Here is a 25181-nt window from a genome sequence, read left to right as displayed (position 1 = left end):
ACTTTTGCCATTTTGCTTGCAACATTATGCATTGCAAAGAAGCTTACATGTGGATTCTGAATATTATGTATTTCATTCAAAACATGTTTTACGCTTGCCACTGTTTGGTAATCTGCTGTACATCAAGCTATGCAGTTTTCTGACACTGCAGAGCTGCTCGATGTAATATCATGGAGTAATCCCCATATCTTTTTCTGCCATGAGTATTTGAAAACTGACTCGTGCAAGAGTACATATTTTTCCTCTTACTCATTTTACCAATGTGCTATTTCCTGCTTCTGTCAACAAGGTCACTCATTAACATTTTTTCACTGAAATAGCTATTGCACCAGCATGCATCCATCAAATTGCATGCTACACTCCCATCAGTTTACTGTACAAAAGTGCATAAGCACTGTAGCGGCATGACTATCACCTTTACAGCAGGTGAAGAAGGTGGGCTCACGTGCAGGTAGCACAAGATAGAACACGCTAGGCACTCGACTTGAGCGGCCGCTCCTGAGATCCCACGGCACCATGGCTGGCCAGCCTAAATAAACCGTGGCTACAGCGGCTACCTCTGTGCGCCACCTTCCACAAATTGTTGACCCGGATGTGTTTCTTGAGCTGAAGAAACCAGATGGCAGCACTCCTCCTGCAAAACTTCAGTAGGCCATGCATCCTTGGAAGTTGTGAACACAGAACATTGGAAGGCTTGCCTGCTGCTGCTTGCGTGAAATCTCGAATGCCAATAGCATCAGGGTTGCGGTGGTCGCTGAACACATCCTGAAGGTTGCGCTTGTGGCGTTGCTGTGCTTGCAAGTGAAATTTGTGCCTAGTGGAGCCGGTCAGAGAGCACCTGTATCGGTGATGAGTGAGGTGCCCCCGAACGGAAAGCCAACAGCTTGCAGGAACGTCCAAGCAAGGATAGCAGTGGACCGTAAGTAGCTGTAAGTGCTTAAGTTTGACCCATTGAATTCCCTAGAAAGAGACGTCGCACTACCTGTACGTGAGTCCACCTTCTTCGCCTGCTTTGGAGGCAATAGTCGCACCGCTGCAGCACTATGGCCAACTCAAATACCAGGAGCATGACAAATTTCTTGTATTTTCTAAAGCTGTGTTTAATGTACACATTTTCTACACTCAGGTCATGTAGATGTGGTAAGATCAGAGGCTCGTCTGCATAAAGTCAACTACAAGGAATAAAATGTAATTGCATTATACTATCAAGAACCCTCTCAGGAATCTGCGAAAGTAGGAGGCACTTTTGCCAGTATCACTTACGTCATTGCTTTTTCGGTAGCACAAGCTGCATAGGAAATTTCTTTAAAACTGCTAAAGTAACTATGGTGGCTATCTGTGGGTTGATATCAAAAGCTTGGAAACCAAAACGTGTCTTCACGGAGCTCTCTGTGTTTGATTAGCAAAGTATTTGTATCACAGCTACAAGTTGCCACCTGTGCAAACGTATTTTGTTCTGGCACACTGCACTGTGAAACAGAACAGACAAGAAACGTACGTGTCCAGCTCAATCAAGTTGGTGTCCAGTGGTACAGGGCCTGGAGCCTTGGGTTCACTGACAACTCGAATCGGGCTTGATTCTTCGGGTTTTGGGTGCATCAGGATGAAAGGCAGCTCAGCTACCAGGTCTCTGGGGCACACAATGAAAAATTTGCAAAAGACTGTAAGCAAAAATCCAGAAGTTGTATTTTCTACACATTTGACATAGCATAGCCAGTCTCATGCTTCAAGCACAAGTGACGCACAAGTACAATAGAACCTCATTCATACATTTTGGAAAAACCACAAGAAAAACATACCAACCGAGCAAACTTACGATCGAAACTAACTAAAAAAATTTGACAGACTCAACCATTGTTGACATCTACGTAATGAGAAGCGTCGCGCTGGTGTTGCTCCGGCGGCCCGAGAGGCGTTTTGTTGTTGTCCTACTGCATGGTGTTTTAAGAGGGCGACGGGAAACTGAAACGAAATCACGCTGGTGGGCAACGCCTAATGCCGCCGAAACTAAATGTGATGCCCACATCATGCCACCTCCAGCAGGGAACGGCGACACGTTTGGATTGTCGCCTACTAAAAGCGTGCGGTAAGCAGTACGCACCACGTGCTGTAAATTGCTGCTGTATGCTTATCGCAATAGGTTTGGCAGTGACGGCTGTGAATGAGGCGTGTGACGGCCTGGGCGGAGATTTGCTGGTACGTGCCAGAATAAGAAACTGCGCACCGTCCTTTTCACACGAGACAAGCGGCTATATACTGTTCTCGATCGCACGCATCTCAATTCTTTTCTTGTTCACATGGGATCTTGCAGCCGGAAAACGTATACGATCCCAGTGTTCAGCAGGGAACGGCGACACGTTTCGGTTATCGCCTGTTAAAAGCGTGCGCTACGCTTCCGATGGCACCATGCACTGTGAAACAGATAGACGAAGATACTTATTGCAATAGGATTGGCGGTGATAGCTGTGAATGCCACGTGTGACAACTCCGGAGGATCTTTTCTGGTGTACCAAAATGAGAAACTGAGACGGGCAGGCGAGTATTGCGGTGAACCTGCCGCGGCGGGCACCTATATACTGTTCTCGATCGCGCGAGCCTCGTGCATTTTTTTTTTTACATGGGATCTAGCTGCTGGAAAATGTATCATATGATCCCGGTTTGGCGACGTACTGAAAGTTGGTGCCGGAAGATCGCGTTTTCCAGGAACACATGAACCGATAAAAAATGAGCGTAACTCTACTGGGTCATTTTTTTATGTTCTCGATTGCGAACGTTGGTACCGGGCAAACGTACGTAATGGGAATGCATCAACGGAGTTCTACTGTACTTCTTGTTTATGGCTTCTGGCATCTCAGTGCTTCAAGCGAAAGCTCACTTGCAACTTTTTGCAGCTGCTAAAACCACCATTTGCACCACTTATGAACAGGCAATGTGAACTCACTCTCATCTCCTATGTTGAGACACAGACCATCTGCTGCACCGTGCTCTTGCTCTACTACATTCACTAAATATGTTAAGGATCAAAACACTGACATTGTAAACCCGAATGTCATAAAGCATGGTACTTTCTGATCAAAATGTAACAAAGCTTAATTTTTGTCTGACCTAGCATGATGATGAAAGAGTTTGAAAGTTACTTAGATTTCCCTTGTAAAACTGACCTAACACACTCTCGTTCAAGTAAATCTCTGTAGCCTTCGGCAGAACTTTAGAAGCAAGAGGAAAAGACAAGCAATGTAAAAACTGACCCTCCAAGTGGCCCCAGGCAGAGCTTCACCTTGACCTTGTACTGCACGATGATGCCTAGGTTCTCCTTTTGTGCTGGGTCTGTGATTCTGCGCACAATTTTCAGTGCAACCAGTTTGGATGCTGTTACAAACATGTGTTGCAAAACTAGTATCGGAAGGAAAAAAGGACGGCAAGGGCTTTAGTATAAAGTTCTCACTACGTATATTATGTGTGGTTTCTGTTATTCTTCTTGCACATAACTACACATGTGGCATATATTTCTTGTCTGCACATGTGACAAATGTACCTATTTTTCTCAGACCGTGCAGCATGCCTTCAATATTTGAATCCACATTCTACCAGCAACCGCTTGTGGCACTTTAGGTAGCAGAAAAGTTGTGCACACGTAAATGTGATAAATTACATAACAGTGTTTGCCTTAGCTTGTTTGTTGCACCTAGCACAAATGGTTTGAAGCAAAGAGCCCTGATCAGGACAGAAAAAAGACACATGTTGGATTAGCAACCGAGTTGCCAGTCCAGCATGTGTCATCGTCCCTTTCTGTCCTTGATGGTGCTTTCTGCTGGAAAGCTTTCATGCTGTGATAAATTAGCTTGTTTGCAAGATCTTGAACTAAGCAGTTACCGCAAAATTTCAAATGCACACACATGTAGGCACAGTCATAGAATACCGCTTTGTTTAGTGGATGTCATTTCTGTGCACATACCTACACAAAGCTTATGAGAGCAAATTTTGGGGAAGACAATATTTTACAAAAGATGCTGTGGCTGTTTTTGATTTCAACAAATGAAAATGAGCTCACATGGTGGATGAAGCAAGGTTGGTATCTTCATGCTTAAGCTGCCCATCCAGCGCCAGACCCCGCTTGTCCTTGTTGTTAGCAAGCAGGGGCCGCAGGTAGTACACCTTAGAAAGCGTAAAGCCCGGACTCACTGGACACCCCTCCCTGGGAAAAGAGAGAGCATTTCTATTACTGTGTGGTATATTTTGCCACTTATGTGTATGACCCCCTGTACGCGGTCATACACATGAAGGGGAGAATCGGAAACAGAATACCTCTAGAAGGGTTCACTCAAGTAAAAGGAAACACTTTATGGAAAGCCAGCAGCATAAAGGCATACACCTTTACACAAAAATATACAGAAACCATTCAAGGGAAATGTTGAAGTGAGTGAAGGTCTTCATTGTCCAACTGTCTTAGCCATCTCTCGCCATCGTCAGGGCTCTTGTCTTTTGGCTAAAGCAGCTCTATGTGCTGCCTCACTTGTTGGTGATCAATGGGCTACTCCATTTGGAACCAACTCAGTGTTGCAGAATGTGCCAACCACGCTGACACAGCAACACTCACCACTGAGGTGTGTCTGTTCTGCTACGATCGAGCGCATGTGTGCACCCTCCGTGGCGGGGACAACATAAGTGATGCAACCAATCACTCAGTGCCGTGCCTGGACACATCTCCCCCTTCCACAAAACTTTTTGTCTCCACGTTCCCTCTTCACAGTCCGACCACAGCATCCTCAAAACTTGTCTCAAACTTTGAAAAGAAAGCTTTCATTTAAAAGCTTATGTGTACAGCAGTTTTGTAACCACACTCTGGCAAGCGCTTGCCGATAGCAATGAAACACGCTGCATTGAAATGGTGCACGAGGCTCCCATGTGCGACTGCCATAGTCAGAAGAGCGTGTCTTCAGAACTGCACAATGTTAAGCGGCTGTCATTGCCCTGGACAGCTAGGCTGGTAGTGTAATGTTCTTCCAAACACAAATGTCGAGTTGATGTTCATAACAGGCACTGTTTTCAGATACTGATTTGGAAACTTCTGTATCTGTCTAGAAGAAAATTATTGCATGTTAGCAAAGAAAACGAAGGCCAGACATTCCTTTTCCAATTTTATGCCACATATGACATCAGTTTAGGGTCAAATACTTCCCAGCTTTTAACACATTTAGGTATTTTTATGCAGAAACAGCCTATACAAATTTCTTCCATATAGACATTTTTTTTGCAATGACGTAATTCTCTATGAATACTTACTAGTTATGGTCCAATGTTGTCAGTCTGTAATGTCACTGGGAGCTGGCACAGAATTTTCAAAGTGCTGTTCCCACCTGCCTCTCTCTGGCATATCAAGCTTCCACTTAGTAAAATTAGTACATTTAGTACTTCAGAAGCATTATCTACAAGCATATTTTAAATCAATACCTTTAGTTTACAGCAGGAAGAACGGCTCTAGATGCAGTTTCAATGTCAGAGGGACATTGGCACATGGAATTTTACTTTCATTAACGTGTCGCAGCTGGAAAAATGTAATTGTATTCCAGTACCAGTCCATTCCTTTTCACGCTTCCTCATTGGTTCCCACCTATATGCTATCAAAATTGACTAGCCTGAAGTAATTGATGGCAAGAAATGAACAGAATTAGATGTATATAATGAATTACTTATGGTATCGTGGCATTATACTGGCCCAGCACCGTAATTCCTTTATGCACTAGTATGTTGAAGGCAGAGGGAAAAGCAGCATAGCAAGGTGCTGTTTTCTCTGTGGCATGAACAGTGCAAAAACAAATGGGTATAGTGATGAAATGATAAGACACATGCATCATTGATTCCTTGTGCAACAACAAAGAAAATGCTCACTCGGAGTCAATTTCGGCCACTGTGCACTTGTACTGTGCCGTTGAAAAGAGGCAGATGTCCGCAAACTGGCGCACTGCAACAGAAAGAAGAGCAACAGCCTTTTACCTGCACCTTTTCAAGCTGTTCTATCAATCTGCATGACTTGCAAGGCTACAAAACACTAATGGAATGCATCTTCTCTCTGTATTACATGTACATGGCTCCCAAGCTACAATAGGCTCATCCTTCAGGCATTTTACATTGATGCTACCTAGTCTACTTGGAAAGGCTTCACTCAAACTTTCTGTTCACAAAGACAGATGTTTGTGGCTCATAGCAATTAAGTCCACACCCCTGACTCATGTTTGCTGCACTGCACTGACAGTTAACATGTGTATTGAGTGAAATTTTTTTTTGTTTTTTACTTTTGATGGAACATGATGTCTGCATTGTGGACACGGACTTGTCCTTGGTGGAGTGTGGACAAGGGATATTGTTATTGTTTAAAAAAAGTGCAAGAGTGCCTTCGGGAAAAACAATCTGTGCACAATTTGTGGGTGAGCAAGGTTTCAGTAAAGTTTTCATCTTGCACAAGATGGTGTGCAAGGAAGTGTACTGACAGGGTTTGCAGGGTCCGAACACTCTTCAGCAATTTACCCTAGAAGTAGGCAAACAATATGCAAACCTTATGAATGCTTCATGTTGTTCGCTCCCATTGACGAATGTGAGGATCTGATTGCAACATACTGAAGGGCAAGTTTCTTGTTCACACTGCACCTCTGACACCTTTGACAACTGCTAGGGCAAGTCATATGCTTTAGAAGCACCAAACAGCAGCTTTGTAGCGAAAATCAAACCTCTCAAGAGTTCACACATACATGCTCAATGTGTTGCTTGTGGCAGAACAAAGTGAGTACAGAGTGGTGCTGTCAGCATATTCTTTTCACCGTAATGAGATATCATGCAAGTATACTGCTGAAGGTTTAGGGCGCTCCTGAATGCACCCTTTTTATGAAGGCAAGTAGCTGAATGTGTATGACGTTAAAATTACACACCACGGGGTTTAACATTGCAAAAGTGCGAAGTGGATTATGAGAGATGCCGTAGCAGAAAATTCTGGGTTAACTTTGACCAACTGAGATTGTTTTACGTGTACCCAAATCACAGTACATGTATGTCTTTGCATTGGACCCCCATCGGAATGCAACTACTACAGCTGGGAGATGAACTCATGTTCTTATGCTTAGCCAAACAACACCACAGTCACTGCAGCGAGTCACGACACTATCTGAACATCTTGGATACTATGCTGGAAGAGGCTGTATGCACCATGGTGCATATGTAGCTTAGGTATATTATAGGACTGCACATGTTGAACTGTCTGATGCCTGCTGGGGAATGAATGTGAAACGCACCAGAGACCTTGACCTTCTTCACAGTGCGGTTGGAGTTGTTTGCAATGTGGACATTGACAGCAATGTCCTCCCCATGATGGTAGAGCTCCTTGTCAAGGGAGGCCTCCAGGTGCAGCTTGTTGGGTGACATGACAAACTCCTTGCTCACCTCCACGCTGGGTTGCTCTCCTTGCCGGCTGGGTGCATACATGATCTTGCGGATGGCCAAGCGCACAGAGTTCCTGCACCAACATGCTACTAAATTTAGAACAACAACAACAAGAGTAACCTTGTGCCAAATTTCTGTTTCTTTCACAATGACAATGAAAAGTACACTACCCTTAGGGACCTGTCGATTTTTTTTGCCTTATTTCTAGTATAAAAGGAAGAACCTATAAATTATCTTTAGCTCATTGATCTCAATCATCATAATAAGAATTAAGAGTGCAGTTACAAATATCCATAAATAGCAGTGCATTGATTAGTAAGGCATCATGAACAAAGATTATATGCTGCATTCAGGGCATCACATAGCCTCAGCTACAAAAGACCCTTGTGCCACATAATCTGTTCATGTATCATCTTCATATAGTCAAATTTTGATAGTGTGATTTTTGTGCTTCACATTGTTTGTAGCTGGCACTTAATTCTCAACCCATAGAATTACAGGCAGAATGCCACAGTTATTTCTGTGGCACGCTTGCTGCAACGGTGGCGTGGTGTCGATGCAAGCTCTGCTCACCGCTTGTGAGGCTTGTCTTCGGGGCTGTCTGCAACATAGCCCTTGAGCTCATAGTCGACTCCGCAGGGCTTGCCTGTGTCCCCTGGAGCGGGCTGAAGGGTTACTGAAGCAGGACAGTGTGGCGGTAGCTCAAAGTAGAAGGGGTATGCATTGGGGCCCAGCTTGCGCAGTAGTCGCTCCTGCAGCCGCGTCAGTGGTCGTCCTGCAGTCTCTGCTAGAGGCGGGTATATCTGCTCTGAGGCCAGGTACAGGTCCTTGCGGAACGTCAGTCCCAGCACATCCAAGTCCTCACGGCCATACCGGAAGGCTGCCAGTACGTGTCCAAATACCTTTCGTTCCTTCACATAGTCTGGGTCAATCAGGACTACGCCGTCTGAAATGCAAGTAGCATTGTGAATACTCTTGCGCCATGTTTGAGGATGTGAAATGGCTTAGTCAAAGTGATTTAAGGGTCGGCAAAATATGTCACTGGTCTTTCTGCGTTAGGCAAATAATCGGTCATTGGACACGGCCACTGTGTGAATTTATATTATTACAAGGGCCTGGCACAATGACTCAAGGCAAGATTTACCAAAGTCCTCAGTCCCAAAATAGCACCTATGAAGTTCAGTGCCTACATTTGCAGAACAAGTGCTGCTGCAGGCAGTATGAATGTCTCAACATGATGATGGCTGTTGCAAAGATGTTTTATAGAGCAAGAGGTGTGAATTACTCTGACAAATACAAAACCTGCATTGAGGTTATTTACCACAGCTCAATGTGCCACGGGCACTCACCTATTGGATCGACGCTGGTGATGTGGTCCACAAAGTCCCTCTTTCCCAAGTACATCGTAATCTTTCCATTTGGTGAGCTCTTCTTGAATACCCTACACATCGGAAAAATTACCATACACCAAATGAGCTAGACAGGTACAAGATGCTGAGAAAACGTATGCGTGTTAAATTCAAATTACTGAGCAGCAGACAATGTCTGTAATGGTTTGGTAACTGCAGCATCGGTGATGACCCTCGCTCCATAATTAAGTAGGCAATAATGTTTACCTGCAATGTCACTAAATGTTGAGACTCCATTGTGCTTTATTGTCTTATTACATTTCTAGACAGGTTTCGCATACTACAAATCATTGTGTTATGTTGTTTTTGCTATGTAGCCAAACAGGCTGCCTGCGCAGTCTTAGTCACTTCATGTGCTAAGCCACAAGTAGAGCAAAATAATTTGCCAGAACTCACTGTCAATCTCTTAAAGGGAATCATCATGTGCTACGACAAAACAATGTAGTAGAACTTAACACTGGCTGGGCTATTGGGAAAATCAACATTTCATGCATTTCCAGTACTTTAAAGAAATAGGAAAAATTAAGAGAAAAGGAAAGACGCAAGTACAGTGGATACTACTGTCACATTTCCCTCTAAGTATATATTTTTAACTATAGGCTTGGAATGAGCAATTTGTTCTGCTTCATGCACATACCGTGTGCCCCCTTGCCTCTTGGCTGACTCTTCCGCAGCAGCAGCTTCCGTTCCAATTGTGCATGCCGGTGTGTCGTCCATGCTCACAAAGCTGACCGTTGCGAGAAACCTGGAAACAATGCTGCCATGAAGAACTCCATTTGCCAACAGCAAGACTAGCTGCACTAAGTGCAAATTTACTGTAACAGAAAATGCATTCTGGCATGTGCTGAAACAGATGCATGACTACAAGGCCATAGTGAGAATGCACAATAAGCACAAAGCCAATGGACTGATTTGTTTTATTCAGACAACAGCCACAGTGCAAAGCAGTTGTCTACAGATGCTGCTGCAAAGATAAGCAAATACCTGACAATGCATTATACAGGGTGTCTCAGCTAATTTGCCCCAGGCTTTGAGAATTCCATGAGTGCATTACAAGAATGAAAACAAGTCAGTATTATTCACTGTCCTCATGAGGAACTCAAAGTATGTTTAACTATGGGCTTGGGTAATTAACAACAATTCTTGTCTGTTGAAGCAATGAGGAAAATGGAACCATGTGAAATGCTATAAGTCATGCATGACATTTCTTGAAGCTCTGTCAGCAGTTTTGCTGTTGATGGGCACTGTAAAGGGCAAGAAGGTTTTGGCAGTGGATGGCGATGTATGGGAGACAACTGGTGTGGCTATTGCCTATCATTTTCACTTGCGACGTATTCATGCCTTTGTTATGCATGTAGCATCGATCAATAATTGGTAGGATGTTTGATGGCACTAATGTTGCTGTGTGCAAGCAAGTGCCCGGTCACATGACATTTATTCAAATCTCGGGCACTTTGCAGCCCAGAAAAATTAAAACTACATCTAGCATCATAAAAAGAAACTATTTGGATTTTATCAATAGCCTCTACAACATCTGATTAATATTCAAGCTTATTGTTTCATTAGTGGTACATATATACAGTAGATGTTACCCAGAAAGGGGTCCCACAGTTAGAAACTGCAGCGGGACCTCTTGTCTTTAGTTACAGAATAATATATATAACTAAAAAGGTGTCAATTGCAGTTAGGAACAAACAAAGAGCGGATTACACAATTTATACAGTGTTAGAGCAATAAAACCTATAGCAACACATCATAACAAAAAAAATGTACATAATAATCAATGTAAAAAAATACATATAAGAGATGCAGTTTACAAGTTAGTAGTAAGACCTCTCAGTGAAAGCTGGTACAATTATAATGTAGGTGAAGGTTTCACATGAGCCAGTAAATTATTCCACATTCTGAGACTAGCAAAACAAACATTTTGTCATAGTTGCTGTGCGATTTTGGAAGTAAAAGATTTTTAAAGAGAACCTAATAGTGTTAGGGTTAGCAAGGCTATTTCTGTCAATGACATAATGTAATTGTGGGTTTCTAAGTAGGCAGTAAATAACAATGATGTGCTTGTACCAGATAATTTTATTTATTGTGAGGAGATTTAACTCAGTGAAGACGGGGGTAACCTGAGCGTTATAAGGAGCTGATGCGATGATACAGACAGCATTACTTTGGATGTGCTGCAATGGAGATTTATGACAGTGATATGCAAGACCCCAAGAACTGATGCAATAATTAAATGCCTATGAATAAAGGAATACGTAGTAATACAATGTCAGGAGAATGTACTTTGCAAAGTAGTGTCTGGCCTTTAAAAGCACCCTGATACCATAAGCGGTTTTCTTCTTGAAGCTGACATGCAATTTAAGTTTTAGAAAGAAGTATAATTGTACACCTAAGAATGAGCACTCATTAGTTGGTAATATTGGGTGAAATGCTATGTACACTGGTGGAAGGTTAGGTCAAGGTTTATTGCGTGAACTAAAAACCATAAACTGTTTTCTGAGGGCTAATTAGCAATTTTATTTTTTACACCAACCACTGATATTATTTAGTTCATCATTTAAAGGCTCAGCGTACAGATGTCATTATGGGAGGTTAAACAGTTGTGTTGTCCATGTACAGAAGACATTCAGTAGAGGTTCAGCAGTCTGGGAAATCATTAATGAATGAGTAATAGGGGACTGAGTATGGACCCCTGTGGAATGCCAGTGTTAATTATTTTTGTGTCAGACAGTACTTGTGAAATGCAAACAAGTTGCTATCTGACATGTAAATAACTTCGCAGTAGCTCTGAAGATAGACCTGCTATGCTGTATTTGCTGAGTTTAGTAAGGAGAATGTTGCGACTAAAAAAAATTGAATGCTTCTGAGTAATCGATAAAGACAGATCCTATGAATCTGCCCCCATCAATTTCCGCTTTGATCTTGTCAGTGAGCATGATTCAAGCAAGGTTAGTGGAACATCCAGGACGAAAACTGAACTGTCTTGGTGTTAATAGTTGGAACTTGTCCAAGTAGTTAGAGGCACTGTTCTATTAGTTTTTCTACTGCTTTACTAAAACATGGTAAGACTGATATAGGCCTGTAATTTGCTGATAAGGTGACGTCTCCTCATTATACACAGGAATTGTTTTCTCTTTTCGAGTCACAAGGGAAAACAGCAGTTTTAAAGATTAAATTGACAATGTGACTGAAAGCTTCACATATGCTGTCAATTTCCTTGACATGATAAGAGCGTGCGGAATCTAAACCAGGACTACAATTTTTAAGATTCATAACAGCTGCGCGAACTTCACTGGGTGAAGTTCGAAAAAGATAAAATGACTGTTGTGACAAGAGTGACATGCGAGTGTCATTACCACTGGGAATATCAGGCACAGTAGCAAAAACGGTGCTGAACACACACATAATATCTTTCAGATCTGTAAGTATGCTGTCTTTTTCTTCAATTTTCGTTATTGTACTCCTAGTAGTATTCTTATTCAGAAATGCATTAAGTACCGGCCATTGCTTTTAGGAATCGTTTTTGGCTTGATTTATCACATTTTCATTGCTTTTCATCGTTTTTATCACTTCGTTAAGTATGTATGACAGTAAGGTGCAAATCCTTTTGTACAGAAGTTTTAAGAGATTGGTTAAATTGCCGATTTTTGCATTTATGATACAGACTTTCTTGCGCATGCTCAACAACAACCCTGGTGTAAGCCAAGGGTTTGAAGGGGAGACAAAATGTTTACGGCACTTAACTACTGTGGTTGCTGAAGATAGACAAGCTTTAATTATGCAAGATAACTCATAAGAAGCGTCAGCATCATTTAACGATGTTACGCGTGACCAATCTGAACTGGCGACTAACTCTATGAAGTGTTTTTTGTCAAATATGGATTTCGTGTGCAGAGTGTCAAAGGCATGATTAAAATGTGGAAAACAGCACAATTGGAATGTGGTCAGTTACGTTGCTTCATAAAACAAAAGCCTCAGGGTTTGTTAATGTATGATCAATGAGAGTACCTAAGTTAGAGACAACTTCCCACTATATCTAGTGGGAAGTTGTAATAATATGTCAATACCATATCCATGACAGATGTTAAGGTATATTTTGTTGTAAGCACAGTCTTCATCCATAAGATTGATATTTATGTCTCCCATGATAACTATGTTTTTTTTTTTCATTTGAAACAGTATTCAAAATTTCGTCTAGAGCACAGAAAAACGTGTTTACACTAGTACTCAAGGATCAGTAGATGCAGCCAAACAGAGTGCTTTATTCACCGGTATTAAAACATGAATTATTTATTTTAATCCATACTGTTCTGCAATCAGACATACAGAGTTTTAATTCTGGTCTGTGTTTGTACTCTATATCTTATGAAGTAAAGATTGTGGAACGGCCTTGGCTGGATGACATGCGAAGGCACTATTCCAGAGTGTACGATGGAGATGAAAACAAATCTTATTGTTAATACTTAACCATATGTCTCTGTGATACAAACCAGTGAAAAGGATGACAACAGCAGGTGAAATTCATCATAGTGTTTTCTGGGACTCCTTGCATTAAAATGGATACTTGAGCAGCTCTAATTCGACAACAACGATGCTAGTTCATTTGATTCAACGCAAGCCATGTGGGAAGAAGTAAAGAAGTGCTATTACACATGGTTAGTGAAAATTCTCATATCAGCCTCATCTCGAATGTGAAAAACCCTGCTGTCAGTGTTCTTCCTTGCCTTGATTAGGCAGTCATCTGTCCATAGGAACTGCCAGTGATTCTGTTTACAGAGAGAGCTTTTGAAAATATTGACACGTGTACTTATCTTTATCGGGTGACCACGTTTCGCCGCCTAACAAGTGTTATCGCACAGCAGAGGGCGCGCCTGCATGTATCGGAAGTTTCTGGAATGTTATCGATGGTTCCATCCGCTGTCTGTGACCGAACCTTGTGTAAATGATTGCATGTGTGCGCGACGCGAATAATGTAGAACTTTGTGGAAGACACGCGGGTCCCAGCGATTAGTCTGGAACATTCGACGATTGATGTATAAAAGCCGACGCACTTGACCCGTTGATCAGATTTTCGCCGATCGCCGACCGTGTTCGCCGCTATCGTTGTGCTGTAAGTGTAGCCTGTCTTTGTGGGCACAGGTTCGCCCAATAAAAGTTAGTTTTGTCTTTCACAGTATTGCTACTGTGTTCTTCAACGTCACCACCATGTGACAATATCTTTTTGTTTTCCTGCGTCAGGTTGTCGTTCACATAGATCAGCTTTGATTCTGTTCCTTGAAAGCCTATAATGCTAGTCTGAAGACATGCCTTACTTACGAATTCTGCTTTCTTTGCCCTTGATGTGAAAGTTACGAATAAGTTTTTTGTACTTGAGGCAGATGGCACTCAATGTGCACTGTCGATGCCGTCCCTTGATACTGGGCAGTCTATTTTATTTCCAACAGCCTGAAAAATTGCCACACAGTCTTTGCCTTGAGTGTAGGGTACACCCTTTAGTTTAACATTATTTTTGTTTGAGTATGGCTCTAGCTCATTTACTTTCTTTTCCAAGGTTGCATTTCTAGTTGTAAGTGCCGAGTTTGCAATCTTCAGTTTTTCGTTCTCAGACTTCAATTCCTCAACAGTTTCATTTAAGTAAACCAGGCTCCCCTGGAATTTATTAGTCTTTCTTAAAGGCACCAACAATCGTTTCAGGTTCACAGGATATCTTCGATTTAACGCTCGCAAGAACTTGTTGAACTACAGTAGCCAGCTTTCCCTGCAGAACAGTTCCAAGAGTACCAAGATGCTTTGCGAGTTCAACATTTGAGGGCATGATGCATGCAAAGCACAGAGAGGAAAACTCTAGTAGTGGCAGCAGTTGCAATATGCAAGAGTTAAGAAAATATGAAAACCGAAGCCCGCCTGTGCAGGGAATAACAGATGCTTATTAGCAGGATTCGCAGATGCTCACTCGTGCACACTCACAGCCACTGCCACTAGTGTTAATTAACAGGACATGTCCGGCTATTTATAGGCTCTGAAGAGGACTGTGCTGCAGCTTCGCTGTGCAGAGTTTGGCGATCAGTATTGAGTCTACTGGAACATGTGCAGAAGCAGAATTCAGGATGCATTGTCACCGGATCTGCATGCCTTGGGATATCTGTGCAGGGAATAGCAGATGCTTATAAGCAGGATTTGCAGAGGCTTGCTCGTGCACACTTGCAACTGCTGCCACTAGTGTCGATGATCTGGAGGCGTCTGGTTATTTATAGGCTCGGAAGAAGGCGGTGCTGCCGCTTTGCTGCGCAGAGGTCGGCGATCAGTCTCGAGTCCGTTGGAACATGCACACAAGCCAACTTCAAGATTGTCACCGAATCTGCATGCCTTAGGATGTCTTTGCAGGGAACAGCGAATGCTTATTAGCAGGATTTGCAGAGGCTCGCTCGTGCACGCTTGCAACCGCTGCCACTAGTGCCACTTCTCCGTTGAAGATCTTGTGTTTAAAGCAATACTTCAAAAAATAGTTAATTTGTTACTGTTAATTGATAACCATAAGTTTATAGTAAAACATACTCAGAGTTGCTGAATGGGACAGTTCGTTGCATTCTCGTAATGAGACTTGCCACAAGACGGCTGAAACAACCCCCCACCCCCCCTGTAGTTCCCTATACATCAGTAATCTTTCACAAATGGTAGTATTGAAATAGCCACCTTCAGGCACTTTCATATTCTGAAAAATTTTCACCCATGCCTTCTGACACTATTACTTCCCAAGAAGTTCGCCTCGCGCGTTATGCTATTGGACAATGAGCAAATTTTTATGGTTGTGGCAGCATGTACAAAGGGCGTAAGGAATGGGGGGACAACTCTGGAATAATGCCTACCAGCTGGAGTTCTCTATTATAACATGCACGCAAGGCACGGTAAACGAGCGTTTTCGTATTCCGCCCTTTTTGTAATGCAGAAACCGAGGTCGGGAACCGAACCTTCGACTTCGCTGCACAGCAACAGAACTCCATAGGACGCTGCGCTGCGAGACATCACGAAAAAAAGATTACGAGGATGTAAACTAAGCAGAGATCTGGTTCCTCTGATTCAAGCGCACGGAGCCTATCAGCGACGCATTTTTAGCGTCGCGGCGTCAATCTTCCGCTACGGCTTTGATTCCAGCAGAGAACGTGCTCCGCTCCACAGGAAGGCCGGTCTGGGCCGCGATTTTGCAGCGATGCCTTTTCGCGCTTCCTCAGTGGTCATAGCGACGCTCCGCCCGCGTTATTAATCGGATCAGCCCGCCGTGAGCGATGGATAGAATCGACTGGCATAGAATCGAACGGAAGGCTGGAGTAGGCGCGCACAAACAAGCAAGCGCGTACTCCACACCGGCCCTGTCTTCCAGACGGCGCCGCGCGGAGGGAGGCGAAGGCCAATCAGAGGCGGACCTTAGCAAAGCCCCTCTGGTTCTATTGCTGGTTGGCTGATTCGATAGCTTGTGCTGCACGGCACATAGTTCGTGAGATGAGGCATACGGTAGTATAGAATATACTGCATATTCTAGGCACTACAGTAGTACGATCAGCGCGTAAATTGAAACGCGAACATGTAATAACTAACCAGAACGCCAGTTACGAGTGTTTACATAAAAACGGGATGCGCAATCTCTATTTGGCTGGTTTCTATAAACGAGTATTCCTACGATTTTGGGGAGATCTTAACTAAGCCGCTGTTACAGGTGCAGATAAACCTGGAAATGGAACGCATTGATGCTGCTTGCGACTTGTTTGCTTCTTTGGTCCGGCCTCGCAGCTCATCAGCTCGAAAGCCACACGAGCTCTTGCACAACACCTCAATGCGAGTGCCCGATTGTGGAAACGCCAATCATGCAGTGCACACGCGTATATAACCTCCCTGCACTTCCTTATTTCCCTCTCTCTGTCTTTACTAAACACCGGCAAAGTAAACCATGCAGCAGGGATTTACAGCCGGCTATGGCACGTCGCTCATTCGGGCTGACCGACTCTCGCTACAAAATCCCACCGAAGTTACACAGCTCCTTTAAACGCCAAAATGACGAGCACCGAAGCAACTGCACGGTCGTTTGGAGCCTCAGAGGGCGGCGAGCTCGATCGCTGCCATTCAGATATGCCGCGAGTTAAATATCTTCGAGCTCCAGTGTTCACCTCGCAGGGTGATAGTCGATATTGCTGCACTCGAGCAGCGGCTAGATGTTTCTGCGGAAGGACTAACTGCAGGGCTAGTTGGTCTGACATGTTGACGGGAAAACTACGCGCGGATGAATTAGACAAAGACGCATGGAACAGACGAGGACAAGCGCTGCCACCAACTCCCTATTCTTGTTTCTAAAACTCCTACAACTGATAGTAGTCGGATGACAGTTCGTGAGTGACACGTCATTCGGTGACCGCGCCCTTGCATTTGGAGACGTATCGCAAATGCTAAGCCCCTCATCCGGGGTGCCCTGTGGGCGTCAGGACGCCGTAACAGAGTATGTCGCCCATATCGTATCCAGAGAGCACGCGCAACCCGAAGCGGAAACGCCATTTCCGTGCCAATCTGTGAAGTGCTACAGTGTGGGTTCAATCTTGCGGCTCGTCACCGTCTGCGAGCCTTCGCATTAGCTTTCTTGTCTTTCCTTTCTGACAACAGGGGGGGAGAGAGAAAGGAATGAATGCAAGCAAGGCAAAGTTCTTTCGCTTAAAACTTATCCGCCCTTCGCGCGTCCACAGAGTTTTCGCAGGATCGCCAGTGTCTCGGGCGTATGTGTAATTTATTCCGAGGACAGCCGCGCGCTGGTGTATCCGATACGTTCGCGTCGATCTGACAGGCGGTTTCAGTCCCGCGGACCTGCCACAGCCCGTGGAGACCGCGGGCTGTCTTTCAGATAGGCACCGAGTAAACACGACAGCCCGCGCCCATACGTTCGTCTGCAAAGAAAGTCGATAATTCGATATCGGCTATGACTGCGCAGCTATGGAGAGAGACAAGGCGAAGGCGCCATGTACGACGCCTGGCGAAAACGGAGTCTTTATTTAGCATTTCTTTTTCTCTATTGCGGCTGCAGTGAGCGCTGTTCTGCCCAGCGAGTTTGCGCTGGAGGAAAGAAATACACAGCCGTAATGCACAGAGGAAAAATCTATCCAGCCGGGCACCACACGCGATCATGCACCAGACTCTCTTCTCTACAAAATCTGGGGGACATGGTGTAGAATTAAACGTGTGCGCAAGGATGAGGAGGAGATGCAGAGAAACAGCATCCCGCGCAATATACGTGCAACAAGAAAGAAAATATGACCAAATAAAGGTGCTGCTTCAAAAGCCGTACTACGTCCTCCGAGACTGCGCACCTGCACGCGATATCTCAATAGTACAACAGTTAAACGAAAAGTGGAATTTGAAGAAGACCTAATTATACAGTCAACTTGCCAGGCGTGATATATGTTCAGTTTCACATGCTTGACCGACCACATCAGTGAATATTAATTCCAGGCGACATTACTTCGCTTTTTGTGCTATTTACAGCTCCCGTGCTTTATTAACATTCCAGGCGGTAGCTCGCACGTGGTACTTGCGACCGTCAAAGTCGGTCCTTGCCTGCGTGCGTAGTGAAAACCTTCGTAGATAGCGAGATGCCAGCACGCTTTGAACAGCGGCGGCACACACGTAAGCCATCGGCCTAAAGCATTTAAAAAGCCCAAAACATTTAAAGCGGGAACCCGACGACGCTTGGCGCGTTCAGCTTTTCTGCAAAACATCGTTTTCAATCGCAACGTTAGCCTGCCTAGTATGTACGCCACGTCACATGACGTGCAGACGGTGTTTTTTAGCCGCCAAATAACACTCGCCAAAGCTTACTTCTCCGCAGTAAGACGTATAGTGCAGAGAAGCCCGCTTCACTCATTCACTTCGTTTTACAGGCGGCAAATTTTGTCTTGTAAACACTCATGTACAAGTGCATCCATAGTGGTGCAGCTATGAACGCCGCAAGGGTAACGGTAAGCGTCGCCGGGAATAAACTGACAAACGTGCGTCAGCCCTAGGTTGAAACTGGTCCCTTCTGATTGTAAGACAGGCGCCCAAATGAGTGCAGCCCAGAACGTTGGGATTAGAATATATCGCCGTCCGATAATTAAGAGCGTATCTGTGCAGCCACGGAAGCATTATTGCGGTAGCGTTAGGTGTGTCAAGGTGGAAAAAAGTGTGGGGAGCCGGTCACGTGGTAGAGGGGTGATGGGAGAGATTACAAGAGAGCACGCGCGCATGCATACATACATGTATGTATGTATGTATGTATGTATGTATGTATGTATGTATGTATGTATGTATGTATGTATGTATGTATGTATGTATGTATGTGTGTGTGTGTGTATGTATGTATGTATGTATGTATGTATGTACGTATGTATGTATGTGTGTATGTATGTGTGTGTGTATGTGTGTGTGTGCGCGTGCGTGCGTGTGTGTGTATGTATGTATGTATGTACGTATGTATGTATGTATGTATGTATCTATGTATGTATGTATGTACGTACGTACGTTGCAAATGACGGTGGCCTGCTCTGGACCACTGTCAGTTGCATTTCGCTCCTCGAAGAGGCAGGACGTGTGTCGAGTGAGCCCCTGAACGACACTTTGCAATGTGGTGAACGCGGTTTAAAGCATAGATCCGGAACCTCAAAAAGGCGCAACGTAAAGCTAATTCTGGCAAATTGGTGTACACAAAGAGAAGATGCTACGAAGATGACCTAAATACAAAACTGCATGTTCCAAAACAGGAACTGAGCACGTTCTGCTGGAAACAAATTACAAGTAAAGCACAAGCGCGACACACGCAATGTCAATGAATTTTCTGTAACATCGCTAGTAAGGCCATTCCATTCATTGATTGAGTTGACCATGTGCATAACGAACTCCACAAAACTGCTCCTGATATGGATCAGTGTTGGCAACCTTTCTTAAGAGAAAGTCGCAAGGTCGCGGCCCAAAGCACTCCACTTTTCAGCGAAAAGTCACTAGGTGATGACTTCCTTGTAATTTTCTTCTATGTTTTATTGTTCCTGGACGTCCTCAACATTTTCAGTTGTATAGTTTCAAAATACCTTCCGCGGTGGCGAGTCAAAGTCTGAGTATGAAAAGGAAATGTAACTGCGGTTTTCTACAACGGTGTCGCATCTTAGGATCGTTGTTTGCTTAGAAAAGCAGTTTTGCTGCACCCAGATAGCTCGCTATAAATTTCTTCGCCATGTCTATAGAAACAGCGAACAATGGAGGCGAATATGAAATAGAATGGAGACAAAGCATTATATCCGAAGTCCTTTAAGCAGTTTCACTAAGGCTGGCCATTTACGTCACTAAAGAAGTCACTAATACTCCAAAGCGGCAAATTTGTCGTTTATGTGGCTAAAAACTCCCTAAATTTGGCCACCTGGTCGCAAAGTTACCAACACTGGTGCTAACGCTTCTGTATATTGTACATTTGAGTATTTCAGAAGTGCGATGGGTTTGCGAAAGCCAGTCATTTGGCAAATTAGAGCCGCCGTAAAAAATAACTCGCCACGCAGCCGATCGTTATCTTCACTTTCTCTTCAGTGAACCCGCCGCATCACTAGATAGCAGTAAGAGGAATCTGCGAACAGTCGCGAGCTTCAACTCATGGCTAAGTAACGCGGAGACGCCGCGGATTATTTGACGCTCAGTGGAAAACGGCAAGAAACTTAAATTACAGAACTGAGGCAATCAAGAAAGGACAAATTAACGGACGAAAATACGAAGCCACCAAGCCGCGAGCACGTGTTGAGTGGGGATCGCGATATGAAAAAGAAAGGGGGGGGAAGGGGAACACTTGATCTGCACCGAAGACCGCGTCCTTGTTTCTGGACTAAAACCAAGAAAGCAAGAAAAGAGATACAAGTTCTCTCTCCCAGAGGAGAGCTAGCATGCGTTAGCGAGCGAGGTACGAGGTCACACGTCTGTCGCAGTTGCTTCATTACCGAATAGACATGTTTCGTTTCATGCCGATACAACCTGTATGCGAATACAAAATGTATCGGGACAGCCGCATGTCGTGTCAGCGCAATCCACCGAGAGCGTAGGCGGTGATGCCAGGGGCATTTGGTTGGTGCATACTGCTTCCTCTTATGCTTAAAGGGACACTAAAGGCAAGTACCAAGTCGACGTGGACAGTTTGAATACCATTCCAGAAACCTCGTAACGCTTGTTTCTTGCCAAGAAGATATGTAGTTTACGAGAAAATTGCATCTGTAGGGTCAGGATACCTTTTTCGAAGTTCAAATCTCCCGCCACCCAACCGGGGGAGTGGTGACGCTGCATACGCCATCACCGCCCTTTGCTGCCGCCGGTGAGTAAAACGGCGCCCGACAGACGGCGGCGCCGAGCCACGACAGAGCGGCGGATTCGCCTCTGCAGCTTCTTTTCCGTCAAGTAGCGCAGACCGTTCGGGCATCCCGCGACATCGCATGGAAGTTGAATTCTCTCATTCTCCGCTACTTGCGGTTTGTCCGAGTTTCGCGAGCCGCCAAAGCAGTGCAGCACTACGCGATAACTGCAGAAACGCGAAAGCGTGGGCGGCGCGGAGTGGAGCGAAAGCGACTTTTCGACCGCCCACGTCGTTGTCGAGGGAAATTTCAAGGAGTTATTCTTTTTTAAGTGAAACAGAACTGAACAAGTAGCATTTGATTTCGTCTTATAATACAATACAAGGATGTTTTGTGGAACGAGTGGTTGAGTACTAGTGACAGAATTTAACTGAACAGTACTTTCGCCATCGGGCAAGTACTTGAATGTTCCGGGTGGGTTTCTAATCATGTCCTGCATTTACCTCAATTTCTCGATTATTAAGGCTGTTTGAGATAACATTGAAGCCTATTGAAGATTCTCGAGTACTAATCTATCACTTTAGCTTTACTTAATATGTGCCTTTAGTGTCCCTTTAGAAAGTAAGGACAAAGACAGGCGCCAGCGTAAACACACACACACACACACACACACACACACACACACACACACACACACACATATATATATATCAAATTCTCGTGCTGAATGGCCATATTTAGCAGAAACCAATCATACGGTGGTGCCGCGTGTTCTATGTATACGTATACACGTCGTGTGCGGCGCCTTTGCGTTCGATATATCCAACCTTACTTTCTCCTCTTACCTGATCGCATTCCTCACAGCCTCAAAATTTGTTCGATGTACTGCGAAATTCGATGTGCGCGACTCCGATATACCGTAGTGTCTCTGCATGCGGCAAGCGAAGTGTATAGGTGAAATGAAATTTCGCAGAAGCGAAGCTGCGCACCGCAAGCACTGCGTTTTAGCTGAGGGAGCATGCACCTATATGGTGGGAAGGAAAAGGAAAGAAAAAAAGTCTGATCACCTCACCAGTAGTGTACCGAGATAAGCATCTGAAAAGCTAAGTACCTACAACCTTTGAGGCGCCGCCTCCCGCCATGTTTCTGCTAAAACGGTCCGATATCTGACGTCTGCGAGATAAGAGCTCAAAGTAAAAGCGCATGCAGGTACTTTGCTTCGCAGACGGCCACCCCGTGCGCGTGCCAGCAATCACGCGGTCTCCGTGCGGAAGCAGCGCGCAGCCTTCTCGCCCCATGCAACCTTTCGCTTCTCAATCAACGTCCAGAGGGCGAGCGCTAGAGGACGCGTTATTTCCGATGCGCCGTGTTTCCATTACGGCAACTACGTCTCGTGCGTAAACAGTCAGTTCGCCGGCGTCTGGCTCTCATCTGGGCTCCGGGCGTCAACAGGAGGGTGAGGACAGGCCGTTCAATCGCCAGCGCAGAATGGTCGTCGTGCGCTCCGCGCTACGAGAACACACGTGTACCAAGCGCCTCCCCAGGACGCGGAGGGCATGCAGAGCTTTTCTTTTTTTTCCCTCGTTTCGGGTCTCGAACAACGTATGTCGGGGGACGTAGCGCGCGGAAACCCACAGGGCGCGCACTTCCGACACATTTCCGACGTATATTTGGTGTTGCGTGCAGAGCGCGTTTATACGCTGAGCATGCATGACAGAGCCGCGGGAGCGATGTCGACCGAAGTCCACTCCGAGCGGAAACAGCATGACACGTATTTCGGCTACAGTTTTAAGCTTGTCTACAAACGTATTGCAACCTTAGCGCAATACGCCATTACCGGAAATGTAGACGTGCACGGAACTATTAATGGTGCCATTGGTGACGTGGAGTTTAACCATGCAGGTCGTACCAAACTCCATTGCAATTATGGGGTATGTTATGCTTGGTTGTATGGTGCAAATGCAGTAACTTCGTAGTGAGCCAACTGCTGGTCACCTTGGTGACACCCGCACTTATGGTCACGTGAAGCACCGTTTTTTCTGGTCTGGTCTCTACCGCTCCGTGCAACGATATGTCGCTAGCTACGACCAATGACAACGCCGCAAGCGGTCAGCTATGCTTCCTGCAGGTCTGCTTCATCCTATATCTAGATCCCTGCCGAACCGTTCTTTCGTGTTGGGCTCGACCTTCGTAGGCCCTTTCAAACCTCGATATCAGGCAACAAGTCGGTCGCCGTCGCGACACGCGACGCGATACGCCGTTACCCGTGACTTCACAACCAGCTGCGCTACGGATGTCGCCGACTTTCTTCTTTATGACATCGTCTTGCACCACGGTGCTCTTGGAAAGCCTCGGACCGACCTACGCCGGTACTTTAAAGCGACAGCTTTGCTAACCGCGTCGAGCCGAGTTTCGCCGTTGCCAGCAATTTGACCTTCATTTGACCGCAGCTGTGCCGTAGCCTTGGCAACGCATCACGTGACTCTCCGCGCCGAGCTCCGCCGCAGCCGCCGGCTTGGCGCATGCACTCTCCGCAGGTTAAGGTCCTGAGGGACTTAACCTGCGGTGGGTCGCCGCCTGACCACGTGACTCGCCGCGCGCCTAGCGGAGCGCCGCCCTCGCCTAGCCAGTGCGAGCTTGACCATGGTTGAGAGCGATGCCGGACCGTATTCCGTGAGCGTTGCGCGGCTGCGGGAGGCTTTGAGCCTTCGTCCGCGAGCGGCGTCTGACCATCCCGCGGATATCGCCCGGCCATAGCCTCCTATATTTTTCTGGCTATGGCCCGGCAAGCTGCTTCATTGGAGAGGGTCCGCAATGCAACAGGCGTCGCACCGTCGAGATCAATGCAGCGACCGCGTTCGCGCCCTGTCTGTTTGTGCTTCAACGCTGCGCATGTTCGTGGCGTCTCCTTGCATGTATAGCACTTGCACTTTCCCTGCGTCACAACAGGCGTCGCACCGTCGAACGATGCGTGTCTACCCAAGCCTAATCAGAGTCATGTCAAGCCACCGACCGAGGCACAACCTGGCCTAACGATGATTGTATACCTAAGTATAATAATTACAGCTAAATAAAAGGTTAACGAAATGAAGCCAAGATTTAAGCAGGCCAAACCAAGCTTTCACCTCGTATATCCAGGGTTAGCTCAGCTAAGCCGCAGCTAGTATTTTTGTCTGGCGTTGTCGAGGACATCCTTAGTTAATGCTTTACCCGCCGCAATTAAGCTCACAACCGCTTATCACCCGCAAACGAATGGGCTCACAGAGCGCTTGAACCGAACTCTCTCCGATATGCTTGTTTCTGCCAACGACCGCGATTGGGACGTTACTTTGCCGTATGCTACTTTCACCTACAACTGGTCCACCACTGGCTGCTCACCCTTTTATATTCTCCAAGGACGCGAATCTTGTCTGCCTCTCAATACTTCTCGCTGCTCTAGGATACAGATCCACTACGTACGTTTGCGATGGCACAGCGCGCGCCCATACAACTCAACGTTTTTAGATTCCTTTCTAAAAACGTTGAATACAACTCGTCAGACCGCTCGTGCACGGCTCCCAGTGTCCCAGGCTCCCCAGAAGGCCGTCGCCACAGAGGCGTTTGTTCCCCAGGTTCCCTCGCGCTACTGCGCTCCGCTGCGCTCCGCTGCGCCGTGTCGGTCTCTGAATATCCCGCTACGACGGTTGTTGCGTCAAGTCACCGGACGTTACAAAGGAAATTGAACCAGTAGTCGAGCCAGCGTCGTATACGCGACCGCCCTCTGCTATACAGAGTGCACGTTGTGAGGCTTAATCCGTATACGTGACGGCCCCCTCTGATTTGTCATATTATATATATATATATATATATATATATATATATATATATATATATATATATATATATATATATATATATATATATATATATATATATATATATATATATATATATATAACAACCGCCGGGTCGGCACTCTCGCTCCTACCAATTTTAACGCGCACCGACAAATGTGTGTATGCAT

The 25181-nt window shown here is 45.3% G+C and overlaps 2 protein-coding genes across 3 annotated transcripts in view; one reads left to right on the top strand and one right to left on the bottom strand.

Moving 5' to 3' along the window:
* krz (beta-arrestin protein kurtz) overlaps window positions 1-25181 on the bottom strand; it is a 41898-nt gene that overhangs the window by 855 nt on the left and 15862 nt on the right. For both annotated transcript variants that reach the window (XM_050188635.3, XM_055076881.2), the window contains exons 2-9: window positions 9478-9585; window positions 8781-8872; window positions 8005-8377; window positions 7284-7504; window positions 5890-5962; window positions 4052-4195; window positions 3249-3335; window positions 1499-1630 (exon numbers count right to left, since the gene is read on the bottom strand). In XM_050188635.3, coding sequence (XP_050044592.2) covers window positions 1499-1630; window positions 3249-3335; window positions 4052-4195; window positions 5890-5962; window positions 7284-7504; window positions 8005-8377; window positions 8781-8872; window positions 9478-9557 — 1202 coding nt within the window. In that variant the 5' untranslated portion in view covers window positions 9558-9585. The remainder of the gene's footprint in view (window positions 1-1498; window positions 1631-3248; window positions 3336-4051; window positions 4196-5889; window positions 5963-7283; window positions 7505-8004; window positions 8378-8780; window positions 8873-9477; window positions 9586-25181) is intronic.
* Window positions 1-25181, top strand: part of Pyroxd1 (pyridine nucleotide-disulfide oxidoreductase domain 1) — a 41754-nt gene that overhangs the window by 11308 nt on the left and 5265 nt on the right. The window lies entirely within an intron of this gene.

Source organism: Dermacentor andersoni, chromosome 2, assembly GCF_023375885.2.
Source record: "Dermacentor andersoni chromosome 2, qqDerAnde1_hic_scaffold, whole genome shotgun sequence".
In the NCBI taxonomy this organism is placed as follows: Eukaryota; Metazoa; Arthropoda; class Arachnida; order Ixodida; family Ixodidae; genus Dermacentor; species Dermacentor andersoni.
This window is presented reverse-complemented; position numbering and strand designations above follow the sequence as displayed.